Here is a 14,806-nt window from a genome sequence, read left to right as displayed (position 1 = left end):
CTTTACAGCAATAGTTCTTTATGGAAAGGTAAGGCTTAAGGACATAAGGAAACCTATTTTCTCATTACTGAGTTCTTTCCATATAATACACTAGACAAGTTTTTACATACACACGCTTTGTTGTACAGCATGAACCTTTGGTAGTAAGTTCATCAGTTTCTCTGAGGATATAACTGGGCTAGGTGTTGTGTAAGTAATATGGTGTCCTGATAGATCAAATGCTGCTTCAATCACAAGTTAATCTATATAAATATGTAAAGTTTAGTGTAAGAACATGAAATAAATTACATACTTAAGATATTAAAAAGTAAAGAAACCTACATACTTAAGATTTCAGATATTTAAAAGTGAACAATACATGGCAGTCTAGTTAATATAGTTCTCCACTGAATTCAGTGGACTTCAGCAGTTCAACTAATACAGAACTGGAGAATATATCTGTTTGGAAGAGACCTGAAGATCATGTAGTCCAACCCTCAACCCAATACTGAAGGGTCAACACTAAATCATATCCCTAAGTGCCAGGTCCACACACTGCTTGAACGTCCCCGGGACGGTGTCTCTAACACTGCCTTGGGCAGACCATTCCAGTGTTTGATAACCCTTTCAGTGAAGAAATATTTCCTGATATCTATCCTAAACCTCTCCCTGTGCAGCTTATAACCATTTCCTTTATTTTTGTTGCTTGTCCTCCTTGCTCCCACCTCCCTTCAGGTAGTTGTAGAGAGCTATAAGGTCTCCCCTCAGCCTCTTTTTCTCCAGGCTGAACAATCTCAGCTCCCTCAGATGCTCTCCATAGGTGATGTGCTCCAAGTGCTTCACATTCCTTGTTGCTATTCTCTGGACATGCTCCAGCACCAGAACAACAAAATACTTGAGGTGTGGCCTCACCAGTACTGAGTACAGGGGGATGATCACCTCTGTGTTCCTGCTGGCCACAGTGTAAGTGCAAACTTACTAACTTACTGAGGGTTACAATTATGTAAGATATGTATTTCTTCTCCTGTACTCATCTTCTAGGTGTTCTTGAAATGTACCTGTATTTATTTAAAAAAAAAAAATGCATGTAAGGATGTTTGGGGTTTTTTGTTGTTGTTTTTTGCAGGTGGATATTTTGTTGTTTTGGGGGGGGTTGTTTGTTTTGTTTTCTGTTGCTTTTTGGTTTTTAGTTTATGCAATTACATTTTAATCTCTGCATTAAGGTTATCTTTTCTTGGCTTGAACTCTGCTGACGGTCTGCAAAACTGCATTATTAAAATAAACTTTGCACACTTACTGGAATTGTAAACACTATACCCTATTTTAAATATCTGAACTGAACAATGTCAGATGTACATTCCATAAATGGAACTTGGTGACCATTTCTCATTTTTCTTAAGTGCAATGATTGCTGCTGCATCATTCTTAATTTGAAATTACAAGTAAGTATGAGAACATGTTGCAGGCATTGGTCATAATTTTGTATCTTTACTCTTTATTTCTGTATTATTTGACAAATCTGATACTATTAATGGTATCTACTACATGCATGACTGTGTGGGGAGTGTATATGACTGAAACTGCACTTTGCCTTAAAAATCCATCACAACACTTTAGTTGGCTTACACGGTGAACTATGAATCACAGAATCACGATGGTTGGAAAAGACCTCAAAGATACTCAAGTCCAACCATTATCTAACTGTACCACAGGCATTACTACCCCATGTTCTTGAGCACCATATCTAGACAGCTTTTAAATACATCTAGGGAAGGCAATTGAACTGCTTCCCTGGGAAGCCTGTTCCAGTCTTTGATAACCCTTTCAGTATGGAACCTCAACTTCCCCTGGTGTAACTTGATGCTGTTTCCTCTTGCCGTATCAGTTGGGACTTGTGAGAAGAGACCAGCACCCACTTCTCTACTACCTCCTTTCAGGTCGTTGTAGAAAGCAGTAAGGTCTTCTGTCAGCTTCTTTTTTGCCAGACTAAACAACCCCAGCTCCTTCAGCCATTCCTCATGAGACTTATTCTCAAGACCCTTTATCAGCTTCTTTGCCCTTCTCAAGGACATGCTCCTTCTTGTAGTGAGGGCCCCAAAACTGAACACAGTGCTTAAGGTGTGGCCTCACCAGTTCTGAGTGAAGTGGGACAATTGCTTCTCTAGTCCTGCTAGCCACAGTATTCCTGATGCAGGCCATAATGCTCCTGTCCTTCTTGCTACTGGGCACACCACTGGTTCATCTTTAGCTGACTGTTGATCAGCAGCCCTAAGTCCCTTCCTGCCAGGCAGTTTTCAAGCCACTCAGCCCCTGGCATGGAGCCATTGCAGCCCAAGTACAGGACTCAGTACATGGCCTTGTTGAAGCGTATATGAGCCTCAACTCATCAATCCATCCTGTCCAGGTTCCTCCAAAGAGCCGTTTTACCCTACCCTACAGCATGTAAACACTCCCACCTAACTTGGTGTTGTCTGTAAACTTACTGAAGGTGCTCTCAATGTTCTTGTCAAGGTCACGGATATTAAACAGGAGTGGCCCCAGCACTGAGCTCTGGGGAACACCACTTGTGACTGGCCACCAACTGGGTTTTACTCCATTCACTGCCACTCTCTGGGCCTGGCCATCTGGCCAGTGTTTGATCCAGCAGAATGTACACATGTCCAGGCCTAGGGCAGCCAGTTTCCTCATGAGGAGGCTGTAGGGGACAGTGTCAGAGGCTTTACTTAAATCCAGCTAAACAACATCTGCAGTCTTTCCCTCATCAATCATGTAGGTCACCTTGTCATAGAAGAAAGTGAGATTTGTTAAGCAGAACCTTCATGACCCCCTGGTGACTGGGTCTGATCACTTGATTGTCCTTTAGATGGTCTGTTGTGGCACTCAAGATTATACATTCCATGACCTTCCCTGGCACCAAGGTCAGACTGACCTGTCTGTAGTTTCCTAGATCCTCCTTCCAGCCCTTCCTGTAGATAGGTGTCACATTAGCTAATCTCAGTCCATTGGGGCCTTCCCAGTTAGCCAGGACTGCTGATAAATCATGAAGTGGCTTAGTAAGCACATCTGCTAACTCCTTCAGCATTCCCGGGTGTAACCCATCTGGTTCCATGGAATTATATGCACCTAGGTGGTTCAGTGGGTCACCCACCATTTTCTCTCAGATTATGGAGATCACCTGTTCTCCATTTCTGTCTTCCATCTGGAGGGGCTGGCTGTCTAGCAAACAACTAGTCCTGCTAAAGACTGGGGTACAGAAGGCATTAAGTACCTCAGCCTTTTCCACATCCTTAGTCACTATGTTTCTCCCTGCAACCAGCAAAGCGTGAAGATTCTACCTAATTCTCCTTTTGTTGATACTGTATTTATGGAAATATTTTTTAATTGTCTTCTACAGCAATTGAGTTGTAGTTGGGCTTTGGCCCTTCTTATTTTCTGCCTGCATAGCTTTGCTCCATCTTTGTAGTCCTCATGAGTGGCCTGTCTTCTTTTCCAAAGGCCCTAAACTCTAATTTTGTCCCCATGTTCCAGCCACAGTTCTCCATTCAGCCAGGCCAGATTTCTTCTCTGCTAGCTTGTCTTTTGGCACATGCGGATTGCTGCTTTCTGTACTTTGAAGATTTCCTTCCTGAAGAGTACCCAGCCCTTTTTGACTCTTTCAACACAGCCTTCCAAGGGACACAGCCCATCAGTCTCCTGAACAGGCCGAAGTCTGCCCTACAGAAGTCCAAGGTGGCATTTCTGCTAAGCCCCTCCTTACTTCTCAGAGAATTGAATACTCTTATTATTTCATCATCACTAAGCCCAGAATGGCCTGCAACTGATAACTCTCCTACAAGTCCTTCTCTGTTATCCAGCATGTCCAGGAGGGCACCTTCTCCAGCTCACCAGCTGTGTCAGGAAATTACATTCTACATGCCATGTTAGATTTGCACAGGAGACAGCTTATATTTAGATAATCAGTTCAGAACACATGCTTCTGGTTTGAGTCTTCTCATTATGATTTTGATTGACAGAGACATAGCACAAATTCATTAAGCATGCCACTTTAAGGGTTAAGGAATTTATTTGGATTTAAGGGCTCTATGTATATGCTGTAGTTAGAAGGTATGATACTGATAGCTTTTGTTCTTTCCCCCTTTTTTTTTTTTTTTTAGGGCAGGTTAAAGTGTTCAGGGCCCTGTACACATTTGAGCCCAGAACGGTAAGTACATCCAGATTTTAGGATTTTGAGAAGCTTAATTTTTATGTTATCTCTAGTAGCATTTAGTCAGTTCTGCTAGGGCTGGCCTATTAGACTTACTGTAGTGTTTACAGTGAAAAAGCCTGTAAATGGGTATCAGTTCTAAATGAGACTAAAACTGCCCAATTAATCATTACTCTTTTTTCAAGTCCAGCTTTTTTAAAAAGCAGCACACATTCATCTCTAGTATCAGTCTCACCTGCAAGCTAAGATAATTGAGAACTAAGAGATTTGATGAGATGGGACCAACCAAAAAGAGGAGGAAGTTAACAAACATATATTTCGCTGCTTTTGTTGCACAGTGTTCTATTGGAAATGCTGCAGTCTTTTTATTTAGTTTCTGGAAAGACACCAATTGGAAAAGATAGTTGTAGGCAATTCGAACTCTGGTATGAAAGACTGTCAGGTGGTTGTCTGTTTGCTAGAGATTCTGTGTTACTGTTCTTTATTGTGTTACCATTCTTTTGAAGGAAGAGCTGCATATACTCTGCTTTAATCAGGTATTTGTTTTACCTATGTACATACATACAGATATTTGCTTATGCTGCTTTTGTTTTGTTTTGTTTTTAAGCCAGATGAGCTGTACTTTGAGGAAGGAGATATCATTTACATTTCAGACATGGTGAGTCTTAAGACATCTCATACAGACTGAATACTTCTGAGATGCAGCATATCCCTTCTAAAATATTTTCCATTTTCTTTGCAGAGCGACACAAATTGGTGGAAAGGAACTTGCAAAGGGAGAACTGGACTAATTCCAAGCAACTATGGTAATGTCTGGAATATTTTCGTTTTATATGATCATTGACAGTTGCAGGAAGTCACTAAATGAAAATAACTGATACACTTATTTTCAAAAACTGACCACAGTATTGGCATTGAACAGTCCTTTACTACAATATTTCAGAATATGTCTGGAAAGTCAGTCATCAGTGTACATCAGCAGTGTTTTTATAAGCTAGAGGCGTCTTGAGTTTGCAGATATTCATACTTTTGGTTCTGCAGGTAACAGCAGTTCTCAGTTTTGAGGGAAAGAACACTTGAATTAAAAGATGATCTTACAGATGGGTCATGAAACTGTTAGGCCAGCATTTAGCATCTTTGAGATCAAGAAGTTGGATACAGTGTCAGCAATGGGTGATCAATAGTGGATTTGTTAAGTAAGTCTGCATAGGAACAGGATGCTAAAACATATTATGAGCAATTTTGAAGACTGCCTTTTTTCTTTTTTTTTTTTTTTCACTTAAAAAAATGGGGCTGTTTTGTTTTCTATTTGTTACCTTTGAATTAATATATTCAGGCACATCTTGGGGATGGCACCATATTAAATATCTGTATTGCAAGTTGACAGGGTCAGTGCAAGGGACACAGACACCAAGTTAAAGTAGTAAACTAGTCTTTTACTTGTGTATAAAGCATGTAATGATGGTCTGCCTCTCAATAAGGAAAACTGAATACATTCTCACGGCATTTCATCCTCACTAGTAACTATATTTTGTTTAAGCTACGTCTTTCACTAGTAGTCATACAAATGTCACATAATAAGCATACATCACTAACAAATACTAGTAATCAATCATAAGCAGTAATCAACAGTTTTCATCACATTCCTATGCGTTTTTAGACTGAATAGAAATTGCATTTTCATACTCAACTAAAATCACTTCGAAAAGCCATGAGTGCAAACAAGATGGCACTGTTTTTCCAAGTCCTCCCAGGAAACAGAGAAAGCAGAGTTGCTAAATGCCTTCTTTGTCTCTGTCTATACTGCTGGAGGCTGTCCTCAGGAGCCTGAGGCCCCAAAGGACAAATGAGGAATTTTCCTTAGTTTATGAGGACTGGGTTAGAGAACAGTTAAGTCATCTGGATATCCATAAATCCATGGGTCCTGATGGGATGCACCCAAGGGTACTGAGGGAGCTGGCAGAGCTGATTGTCAGACCACTCTCCACTCTCTTTGGTAAGTCATGGCAGACAGGATAGGTGCCTGGGGACTGGAGGAGGGTAAATACCACTCCAATCTTCAAAAAGGGTAAGAAGGAGGACCCTGGTAACGATAGGCCAGTGAGCCTCACCTCCATCCCTGGAAAGGTGATGGAGGAACTTATCCCCGGCACTGTCCTTAGGCATATCAAGGACAAGAGGGTCATTAGGAGCAGTCAGCATGGTTTTACCAAGGGGAAGTCATGTCTGACCAGTTTGACAGCCTTTTATGAGGATGTAACCAGTTGGCTAGATGATGGTAGAGCAATGGATGTGGTTTATCTTGATTTCAGTAAAGCATTTGGCACTGTCTCCCACAGCATCCTTGCAGCAATGTGCTCTTGTGGCCAAGAAGGCTGATGTCATTCTGGGGTGCATTAGAAAGGGTGTGGTTAGTAGGTTGAGAGAGGTTCTTCTCCATCTCTACTCTGCCCTCAGCATCTGGAATATTGTGTCCAGTTCTGGGCCCCTCATTTCAAGAAGGACAGGGAACTGCTTGAGAGAGTCCAGTGCAGAGTCATGAAAATGTTTAAGGGAGTGGAACATCTTCCTTACAAGGAGAGACTGAGGGAGCTGGGACTCTTCAGGTTGGAGAGGAGGAGACTAAGTGCTGACCTCATTAACGTTTATAAATATGTAAAGGGTGAGTGCCAAGAGGATGGAGTCAGGCTCTTCTTAATGATGCCCAATGACAGGACAAGGGGCAATGGGTGGAAGTTGAGGTATAGGAAGTTCCATGGAAACAGGAGGAAGAATTACTCCACTGGACACTTGCCCAGCAGGGCTGTGGAGTCTTCCTCTTAGAAGATATTCAAGACCCACTTGGATGCATTCCAGTGTGATCTGATATAGGAGATCCTGCTGTGGCAGGGGGGTTGGACTAGATGATCTCTCTCGAGGTCCTTTCCAGATCCTGACATTCCGTGAAATGTATGTGGAGTAGCGGCGTCATATGACAGATGGCATACAGACTGCTAGTACATTAGTAACTCTGCTTATTCCGTGTTGTCCCTTTTTCACTAGGACACATTATGGTGTGATTCCCAGTCCTGACATATAGTTAGAAGAAATACATGAATTAGAAGCCTGCAGTGCAGTCACTGAGACCATGACATCCAATTTCACTTTAATTTGTGACTTCCAGGCTGATTCTATTCTTGCAGTGTGCAAGAGGTGGTCTCTTATATATATACAAAGAGAGTAGTTTACATATGCTTACCTACAGTCAGATTTCTTTGGAGCATTGAAATGTGTTATATTTAAAATAAACACAAGGATTTACTAATTCAGTTTATGTTCCCATTGGGTTAATTTGGAAAAGTTGCTGAAATTTTATCTGAGCAACAGTTGTAATTTCTGTTTTATGCCAAGTGGGAGGATAGTGGTGTTCTGCCTGCACATTTGCAAAAATTTCATGTGTAAGCAGAAGCCTCTGCATACTTTAAAAACGGAGACTACTGTGAACGTGTCTTCTGATTTAGACAAACTGTAAAATCCCCTAACGTCTGCTTATCCTGGTTGCCACCATTAGGACTGCCTAGGTTCTGTCTTAGCCATTGAAAGACTGTAATCTTCTGTGGTCTTCTACAACATTTTTGCAATAGGTGGAGACAGACCTGAAATGACTGTGTCCTGTCAGGTCGTGTGCTCCATCTGCTGGGCAACATGGTTTAGAATGTGAATGGAAAGGCTAGTGAAGACAGAATCAGTATCTGCATTAAAATTACTTGTTGCTTAGCTTCTGACAAGAATTTTTTAAAGACAAAGTTATTTTTAGGCCCCTGAGAGAGAGATGTTAGTATTAACGTTTTCTGCTGTGCACAATAGGCACTGCTCAAAGTGACTTGCATGTCCTGCTTGTGTTACGGGTGACTATGCTGAACTGGCTTCTCTAACTCTGCTTTAGGATTCTGTTCGCTGTTTGCACAATTTTTTTTTAAACTGAAATATCAGAACCTAGCATTTGCATTTTGTTTTGCTGACAGCTAGAGAGGTGAGCATGTGAAATCTTGCAATTACAGGTGTTACAGGAGGAATATGCACTGAAGTTAGGAGAAGAACGGATGGGCCACAAGAGTCTTGAGACTTATGACAGTAACAGTTTGATCTGAGGAAACCCACTTTCTTATTCACCCTGCCTCTTGTCATAGTGAAAGGGCTAAGAGTTGCTGCTTGTCTCAGATTGCACATTGTCCTACATGCCCGTACCCTTAGTAGTCATGGTGTTTTCCCATTTTAAAAATGAGATTTTTAACAAGAGTTTCCAGATCATGGTCCCACTTCCAACTGTACTTTTTCTGCTGTTGCAATAGCATGGTGACCAGGAACTGTTTGCTGCTCCTGTCTGGTAAAACCTAAAGCTTGCAAGATGAAGAAAAGGTCTACAGAAGCTTTTGCCTCGATGTGCCCATCACTGTGTTCATTGTTTAACTTGCAGACCTCCTGCAAGTTTTCCAGAGAAAAGAAAAAGTCTCTATAAAACAAACAGAAAGTCTGCTGACAGTAATTCTTTCGTAAGTACGCATGGCAAGCTGTAGATAGAAAGCCTAGCCACACACAACTGCTCAAAACCATCTTGAAAGTGTAGAAAGCGAAGTAACAGCCAAGATGAAGTATTGCCAGATTCCTAGTAGCTTGCAGCCACTGATCAGTTTGATGCTGTTCTTTGAAGTTTTCACAAGCTGTCTGTGGAAGTGCTTTTCCATACTGTGGTGGGTTGAAATTCCCCCTCGCACATTAACTTGACCAGACTAGCTCAGTTCGGAAGCAAATGAAGCTATATTTAGAAGCGACACTGCAGTCTACAATGGAATGCAATGAATATATGCAAAATATACAGTATTTACAATATTTACAGGTACTCAGAATTAACAGAAACAGCACAAAAACCTTCCTGGCCAAAGCCAGGAAAGCTGGCTCTCTGCCTCCCTCCCTGCCCTATTCGAAGGAAAGAAAGAGAGAGAGAGAAGCAGAGATTATTGTTAGAACTTGCCAAGGTCAGCTCACAGGTCGTTATCTTCCCCAGCAAAGGAAGCAAGAAGAGAATACCTAGCTAGACTGCTGCAGGAGAACAGACCAGACTGAACTTTGTTTTGAGAACTAAATCTTAGAAGGTTCTGTCCCTCCAGTGGCATCATTTAGAATGATCATTATTTTTCCTTTTTACACCCAAAAGTGATTTATTTACATTCTTACTACTTTCTGCTCAAGATCTGTAAAAAATTTTAAAGGCATAGCCCTAAAACCAGTGCACCATACAGGAAATTGAAGTGTATCTGTGACTGACTCATCACACACAACTCCCTTTTCATATCAGAATCAAATATGTATTACTGGTTCTTCTGGAATAAATCAAATTTTTATTTACATATAGATGTCAAATACCTGTTCAGAAGTAGTTAGAATTAACTCTCCGTTCCATTTCAGTGGCAGAGCAAGCTGAGTCTATTGATAACCCACTGCATGAAGCTGCCAAACGTGGTGAGTGTGAACTGAGTTTTAGTTATGTAATGCTAAAAGATGATTTGTTTTTTTTCTGCCAAAATAATATATTTAGAATGAAGATGTTGTACATGTTCTTAATTGTCTGGTATCTTGAACAAGTTTATCTAGTAGCTTTCAGAAGCTGGGATGGTTTACAATCTGGTAGAATTTCTGATTGTATACACAGAAAAAAGTCTTGGTATTATCCACAGAGATTTAAAATTCTTCTGGGAGTGGAAGAAAAGGTGTTTAGTATGATTTGGGCTGGTTGTTTTATGAATTACAAGTGTTGCTGTTAATCACTTTTTTTCTTCTTGTAAGTTCATAGGAGGACCAATAGTCTTCAGGAAGAACTATATGGTTCTGTTAAATAAATTAAAACTGAATTTGTCTTTCAGGCAATCTGAGCTGGTTGAGAGAGTGTTTGGATAATCGAGTTGGGGTCAATGGCTTAGACAAAGCTGGAAACACAGCTCTGTATTGGGCATGCCATGGAGGCCATAAAGGTATCAGAGATTTAGTTTGAAATGACTGTTCTCTGGATTTGTGTGTTGGCCTGATTGCTAAAATTGCAGTACTAACTAATAAAGCCAGAATTTAAAAAATGTCATTATAAAATAAAGATAGAAGGGACATTAAGTTCCATCAAATGCTCTCTGTTTTGTTGTTGCTGTTGAAGCAGAAATTCTAACCAGTGTAACTGTTATAAGCTGAGTGGGAGGAAGGACAAACCAAAAAAAGTCTTGTATTGTTTGGGGTATTTTATGCAGTAGCATTTCTTTGTGATGACTAGTGGTTGTTTGCTCAATGCATTCTCACTGTTAACAGACTTTCATTAACCAGTTGGATCAGTCCTTCCATTAAATCTTTAAACAAAATTTATACTATGATGCAAAAACCCCTTTTGTTTCCAGTAATTTTTTCTTTTTATTCCTCCTACCCCACCCTAATCATGTATCCTGCAGATATAGTGGATGTTCTGTTTACCCAGGCAAACCTAGAATTAAACCAACAGGTATGTTAAACCAACAGACCCTGTCAGTAATGGTGTGGTGTTAGTCATCCTTGGTACTAGCTGAAAGTTTTTTTGCTCTATTTTAATCCTGTTGCTTTTCCCTCTAACTCCACAGAACAAATTGGGAGACACAGCTTTGCATGCTGCTGCATGGAAAGGTTATGCAGATATTGTAGAGATGCTGCTGGCAAAGGGTAAAGATCTTCACCAAGATTTCAACAATCTATGTGGCAGACTAGATTCCTCAATGTTTATTAATCTATTCTGTTTTTAAAAAAAATGGTTTCCTATAATCCGTGTGCAGTCCTTAGCCTGCTCACCTGCCTGACTTTGTAAGCCTTGCAGAAAATTTTGGCAGCTGTTTGGAAAGTAGACATCTCACCTGCTCAAGAATAATTTCATCCTGCTTTGCAGACAAAATTAGGCACTTAACCCCAGAAAAGCAGTCACATCTGCTTCCTGGAAAGGGAGAGCAGACAGTGAATTTCCTAGCCAACTGTAGCTTATGGGAGAACATCCATAACTATTAGTCTGCCTCAGAGCAGTCCACTGATGAGATTCCCCGGCCCACTACTGTTGTACACATACTACTGAAACTCATATCATTATACTAGTGCTCCAAAATAGCCAGGACAGCGATTCATGATGAAAATTTTGTATTATAAAGGAGCAAGAATAGATCTGAAGAACAATGAGAAGAAACTGGCTTTAGACATGGCAACCAATGCAGCCTGTGCTTCCCTCCTGAAGAAAAAACAGAGTGCAGGTATTTCTAATTTTGTTATTCTATACATTTTTCCTTTTTTTGAGGAAACTTAATAGTTATATCAAACACCAATATGTTGCTAGGCATAAAAACCACTTGGGAGCTACATGAGCTAGAAGTTATATTTGGAGGGGTTCAGCACAGCTATAATAGAGATCTGTGTTTTATCGCATTCAGTGTAGCTGAACTCCACATAAAATGCCATCCTCTGTCAGCAAGTGGCAAAAGAGCAGAAGATGTGGAAATAGTAAGGGTAGAGAAGGAAATGGAAAACAGTCCCTTCAGAGTGGAGAGAGAGAAAGAAAGCAAGGATGGAAACTACTTTAAGAATAGGCTCTCATGATGTACATTCCCTCTTACTCCTGTCGCTTCCTTCAGTCTAAGCCAAACACCAAGAGATGCTAATTTTGAAAAAATTCTTATTCCTGTGTCTCTCTGAGTGACTGTTGGAGAAACAAGGAAATAATGTTTTCAGATATTTATGAAAATAGTCTCACTGCTTCACACTCACCTCCATCTCACCTAATAACATAGTGTCCTTACACAAAACAGTTAAAGAGATACGAGACTAAAAGCTGATCAAAGACTGAAGTGTTTATGTTTAGTATCACATAAGTAGTACTACCTTCAGCTCTCAGAAGGCTGAAGTTAGAGTGGAAATCCTAGATGACTTACACAGGAAATGAGAAATTACTGTCGAAAACAAGCAGAATTACTGCTTATATGAGTGGGATGTGCAGCCTAGCAGCTGTATTGTTAGTGGGCTAGCAAGAGCAGAGGGAATGCAGTGGTTAGTGATTGTTGGATTTAAATGGTTGAATAGCTGACTGCATCTTTAGAAGGCCAGGAGGAGCAGTTAAAGCAAAAATAACTGCCTAGCAGGTAATATTAGGGCTTAACAGAAAACTGACAATTTTTTCTCATTAGTTTTTACTCTGAAGAAAAGAGTTGTAACAAAGGGCAGAATTTCTTCTGTTTCCATATTTTTTTCCTGATGTTAGTTCATCCCTGTTAGGAGCACTTTGTTGATCTTTGCCGGTCAGTTGTAAGCACCCAGTGCAAGAGTATTCTCTGTTGTAATGTCCCTAATAATTGCATTAATGTTTCACTTCTGGTGCATTTGCTTCCCTCCCTCTAAATTCTCTCTCATAGTTGGCTGATTTTTCATCTTTAGTCAAGCTATCACCAGTCTTTGATAATCTTGCACAGTCTTTTTTCTTGTTTGCCTTCATACCAGAGCTGGTTTTCTCAGTCTAACTGCAGTTTCAGTGGTAGTTTCCTGGGTTGTATTTCTGTCTTAATTTAGCCTTTTGTAGTCTCTGAGACACCACTGATCTGTATACTTTCCTTATATTTTCTGTTTTGTTTGTTATTTTTATTAGTTTCATTAATCTATGTCAACTGATCCTAGATTTCAGTATTCCAATGTTAAATGGTTTTCTTTTCCAGAGGTTCAGTCCCATTTAAGTAGTTCTATCCCAATTTTCAAGTATGTTCCTCTTGAGAGATGTCTTATGTCATAGTCCATCTATGAAACATTTTCTCTTGCCAAGGAAGCTTACTTTTCTCCACTTACAAGTTAGTTTTGTGTTTTGTATTTGTACTCAAACATTGAAATGTCACAATTGCTGAAGTATATTCTAAGAAATGAAAGTTATTAAAATCCTGTCATAGAAATGCAAAAGGATTGTGTTATTTGTGCTCCTGAATGAAGAAATGGGATTTACCCTTTCTCAAAGTATGGTCCTTTGAACACAGAGCTTTAAATATTCTTTCTTTTTCCTTCCTTCTTACGTTGCTCCTCTACTCAAAAAGGACAAAAAAGTATTCTTTTCTTCTTACATGTCTTTACCAAAATACAGTTTGAAATTTACTCCTTTTTCTTCTTCCAGAAGTCTAGGATAACATGGTTATCATTTCTGTTCCAGTCTTAACTATGTTTGCATCTGATATTTTTAACACTTTTAGTATGTCGTTGCAAAGCTATGACTAACAAGGGTCTTGTGGTTCGTGGATCTCATCAGTACAGTGTGTTATACTTTATCCATATTCCCATTCCAATATATTTGAAAATCTGTAGGCAAATAATCACCTATCACAAAAAGCTTACACTGTGTATCTTCATATAGTCCCAAAAGTGGATGTAGCGCTCCAGACACTGCTGCACATCTGGTGAATATATTCTGTTTTCTGATTACTGTCTTACAAAAGCTAATTAATTAGATTTAAGTAATACTTACTCATGAGAAAAACTAGTGAGAGGAGAGAATATATTTGATTTTAAGCAGAGAATGGCAGCCAGCTAAACACCCAGAATAAAACCATAGACTCTTCCACCAACTCACCCATCTTTTCCTTTCTGGTTTAAAGGTAACATGCAGAAAATACAACTGAAGAGTTCCAGAGAGTTCAGGTTCCAAGGAGCCAGAAGATGGCTCTTCCAGTTCATGAAAAGACTAAATCTTTTATGTAGAAGATGTGATTACTGGCTTAGCCCTGCCTTTGAGATCTGTGTTACAGCCCTATCTGTGTAGCTCTAATATCTCTAAATGATAGAGGATGAAGTTTCTTAGATGTTGGTTTGCAAGCATTGCAAATATGAGGCTTTTTGTGATTTTTATCCTGGATTAAGAGAGAGCTTTGTTTCTTTACAGGTACAGTCCAAACATTAAGTAATGCAGAGGAATACCTTGATGATGAAGACTCCGATTAGTTTTTTTTGTTCAGCTGAAAGAACTATAACTTATGTTGCCTATGTCGTTCCCAAAACATACCTTTACAACTGTAAAAATGCATTAGAGTATTGCAGTCTTCCAATGTAGCATATAAACGATCGAGAGTGAAATCATGCTTTCTAAAGGAATAATCTTGATGTATGCCAGAAGATGTCATATTTTAAATTAGAGTTCCTTTGGAATTATTTTGGAGAGGAAGCATGACATACCCACCTGATTGAATGGGCAGAGAACCATCTTTGAAACTCATAGGTTTCTTCTCAGGCCTTCTCAGCAAGTGCCTTACATGTCTAGAATATGCTCCTCAAACTAAAAGCTTCCTCTAGGACAGCAGGACACCATTGCTAACATTTTCGCAGATCTCCCTGGGTATGGGTTTCTTCGTCAGATAATACTGGCAGATTAAGTACTGTCTGACAAGCATGAATGGAGGTGCTGTCATGGAGGGTGACCATCTTTTGCCCACATGGAGCCAGCAAGACAAGATTTGATTTGACTTTTCTTGTCTTTTTTGACAATTTTTTTACTTTCATTCCTTCCCGTACCACTCTAAGCAAGGGGTAGAACGGCATAGGACAATCTGCCCTCCATGCTTTGTCTTCTCT

At 39.9% G+C, this 14,806-nt stretch overlaps 1 protein-coding gene across 1 annotated transcript in view; it reads left to right on the top strand.

Annotated features, from left to right (window-relative positions):
* The window catches only part of OSTF1 (osteoclast stimulating factor 1), a 34,348-nt gene extending 20,096 nt beyond the window's left edge, over positions 1–14,252 (top strand). Inside the window, exons 2-10 of the mRNA XM_054397584.1 lie at positions 4,134–4,180; positions 4,791–4,841; positions 4,926–4,989; positions 9,629–9,682; positions 10,084–10,191; positions 10,651–10,700; positions 10,816–10,894; positions 11,368–11,466; positions 14,121–14,252. Coding sequence (XP_054253559.1) covers positions 4,134–4,180; positions 4,791–4,841; positions 4,926–4,989; positions 9,629–9,682; positions 10,084–10,191; positions 10,651–10,700; positions 10,816–10,894; positions 11,368–11,466; positions 14,121–14,179 — 611 coding nt within the window. The 3' untranslated portion in view covers positions 14,180–14,252. The remainder of the gene's footprint in view (positions 1–4,133; positions 4,181–4,790; positions 4,842–4,925; positions 4,990–9,628; positions 9,683–10,083; positions 10,192–10,650; positions 10,701–10,815; positions 10,895–11,367; positions 11,467–14,120) is intronic.
* The last annotated feature ends 554 nt before the right edge of the window (positions 14,253–14,806 follow it).

The sequence above is a fragment of the Indicator indicator genome, chromosome Z (assembly GCF_027791375.1).
Source record: "Indicator indicator isolate 239-I01 chromosome Z, UM_Iind_1.1, whole genome shotgun sequence".
NCBI classification, from domain to species: Eukaryota; Metazoa; Chordata; class Aves; order Piciformes; family Indicatoridae; genus Indicator; species Indicator indicator.
This window is presented reverse-complemented; position numbering and strand designations above follow the sequence as displayed.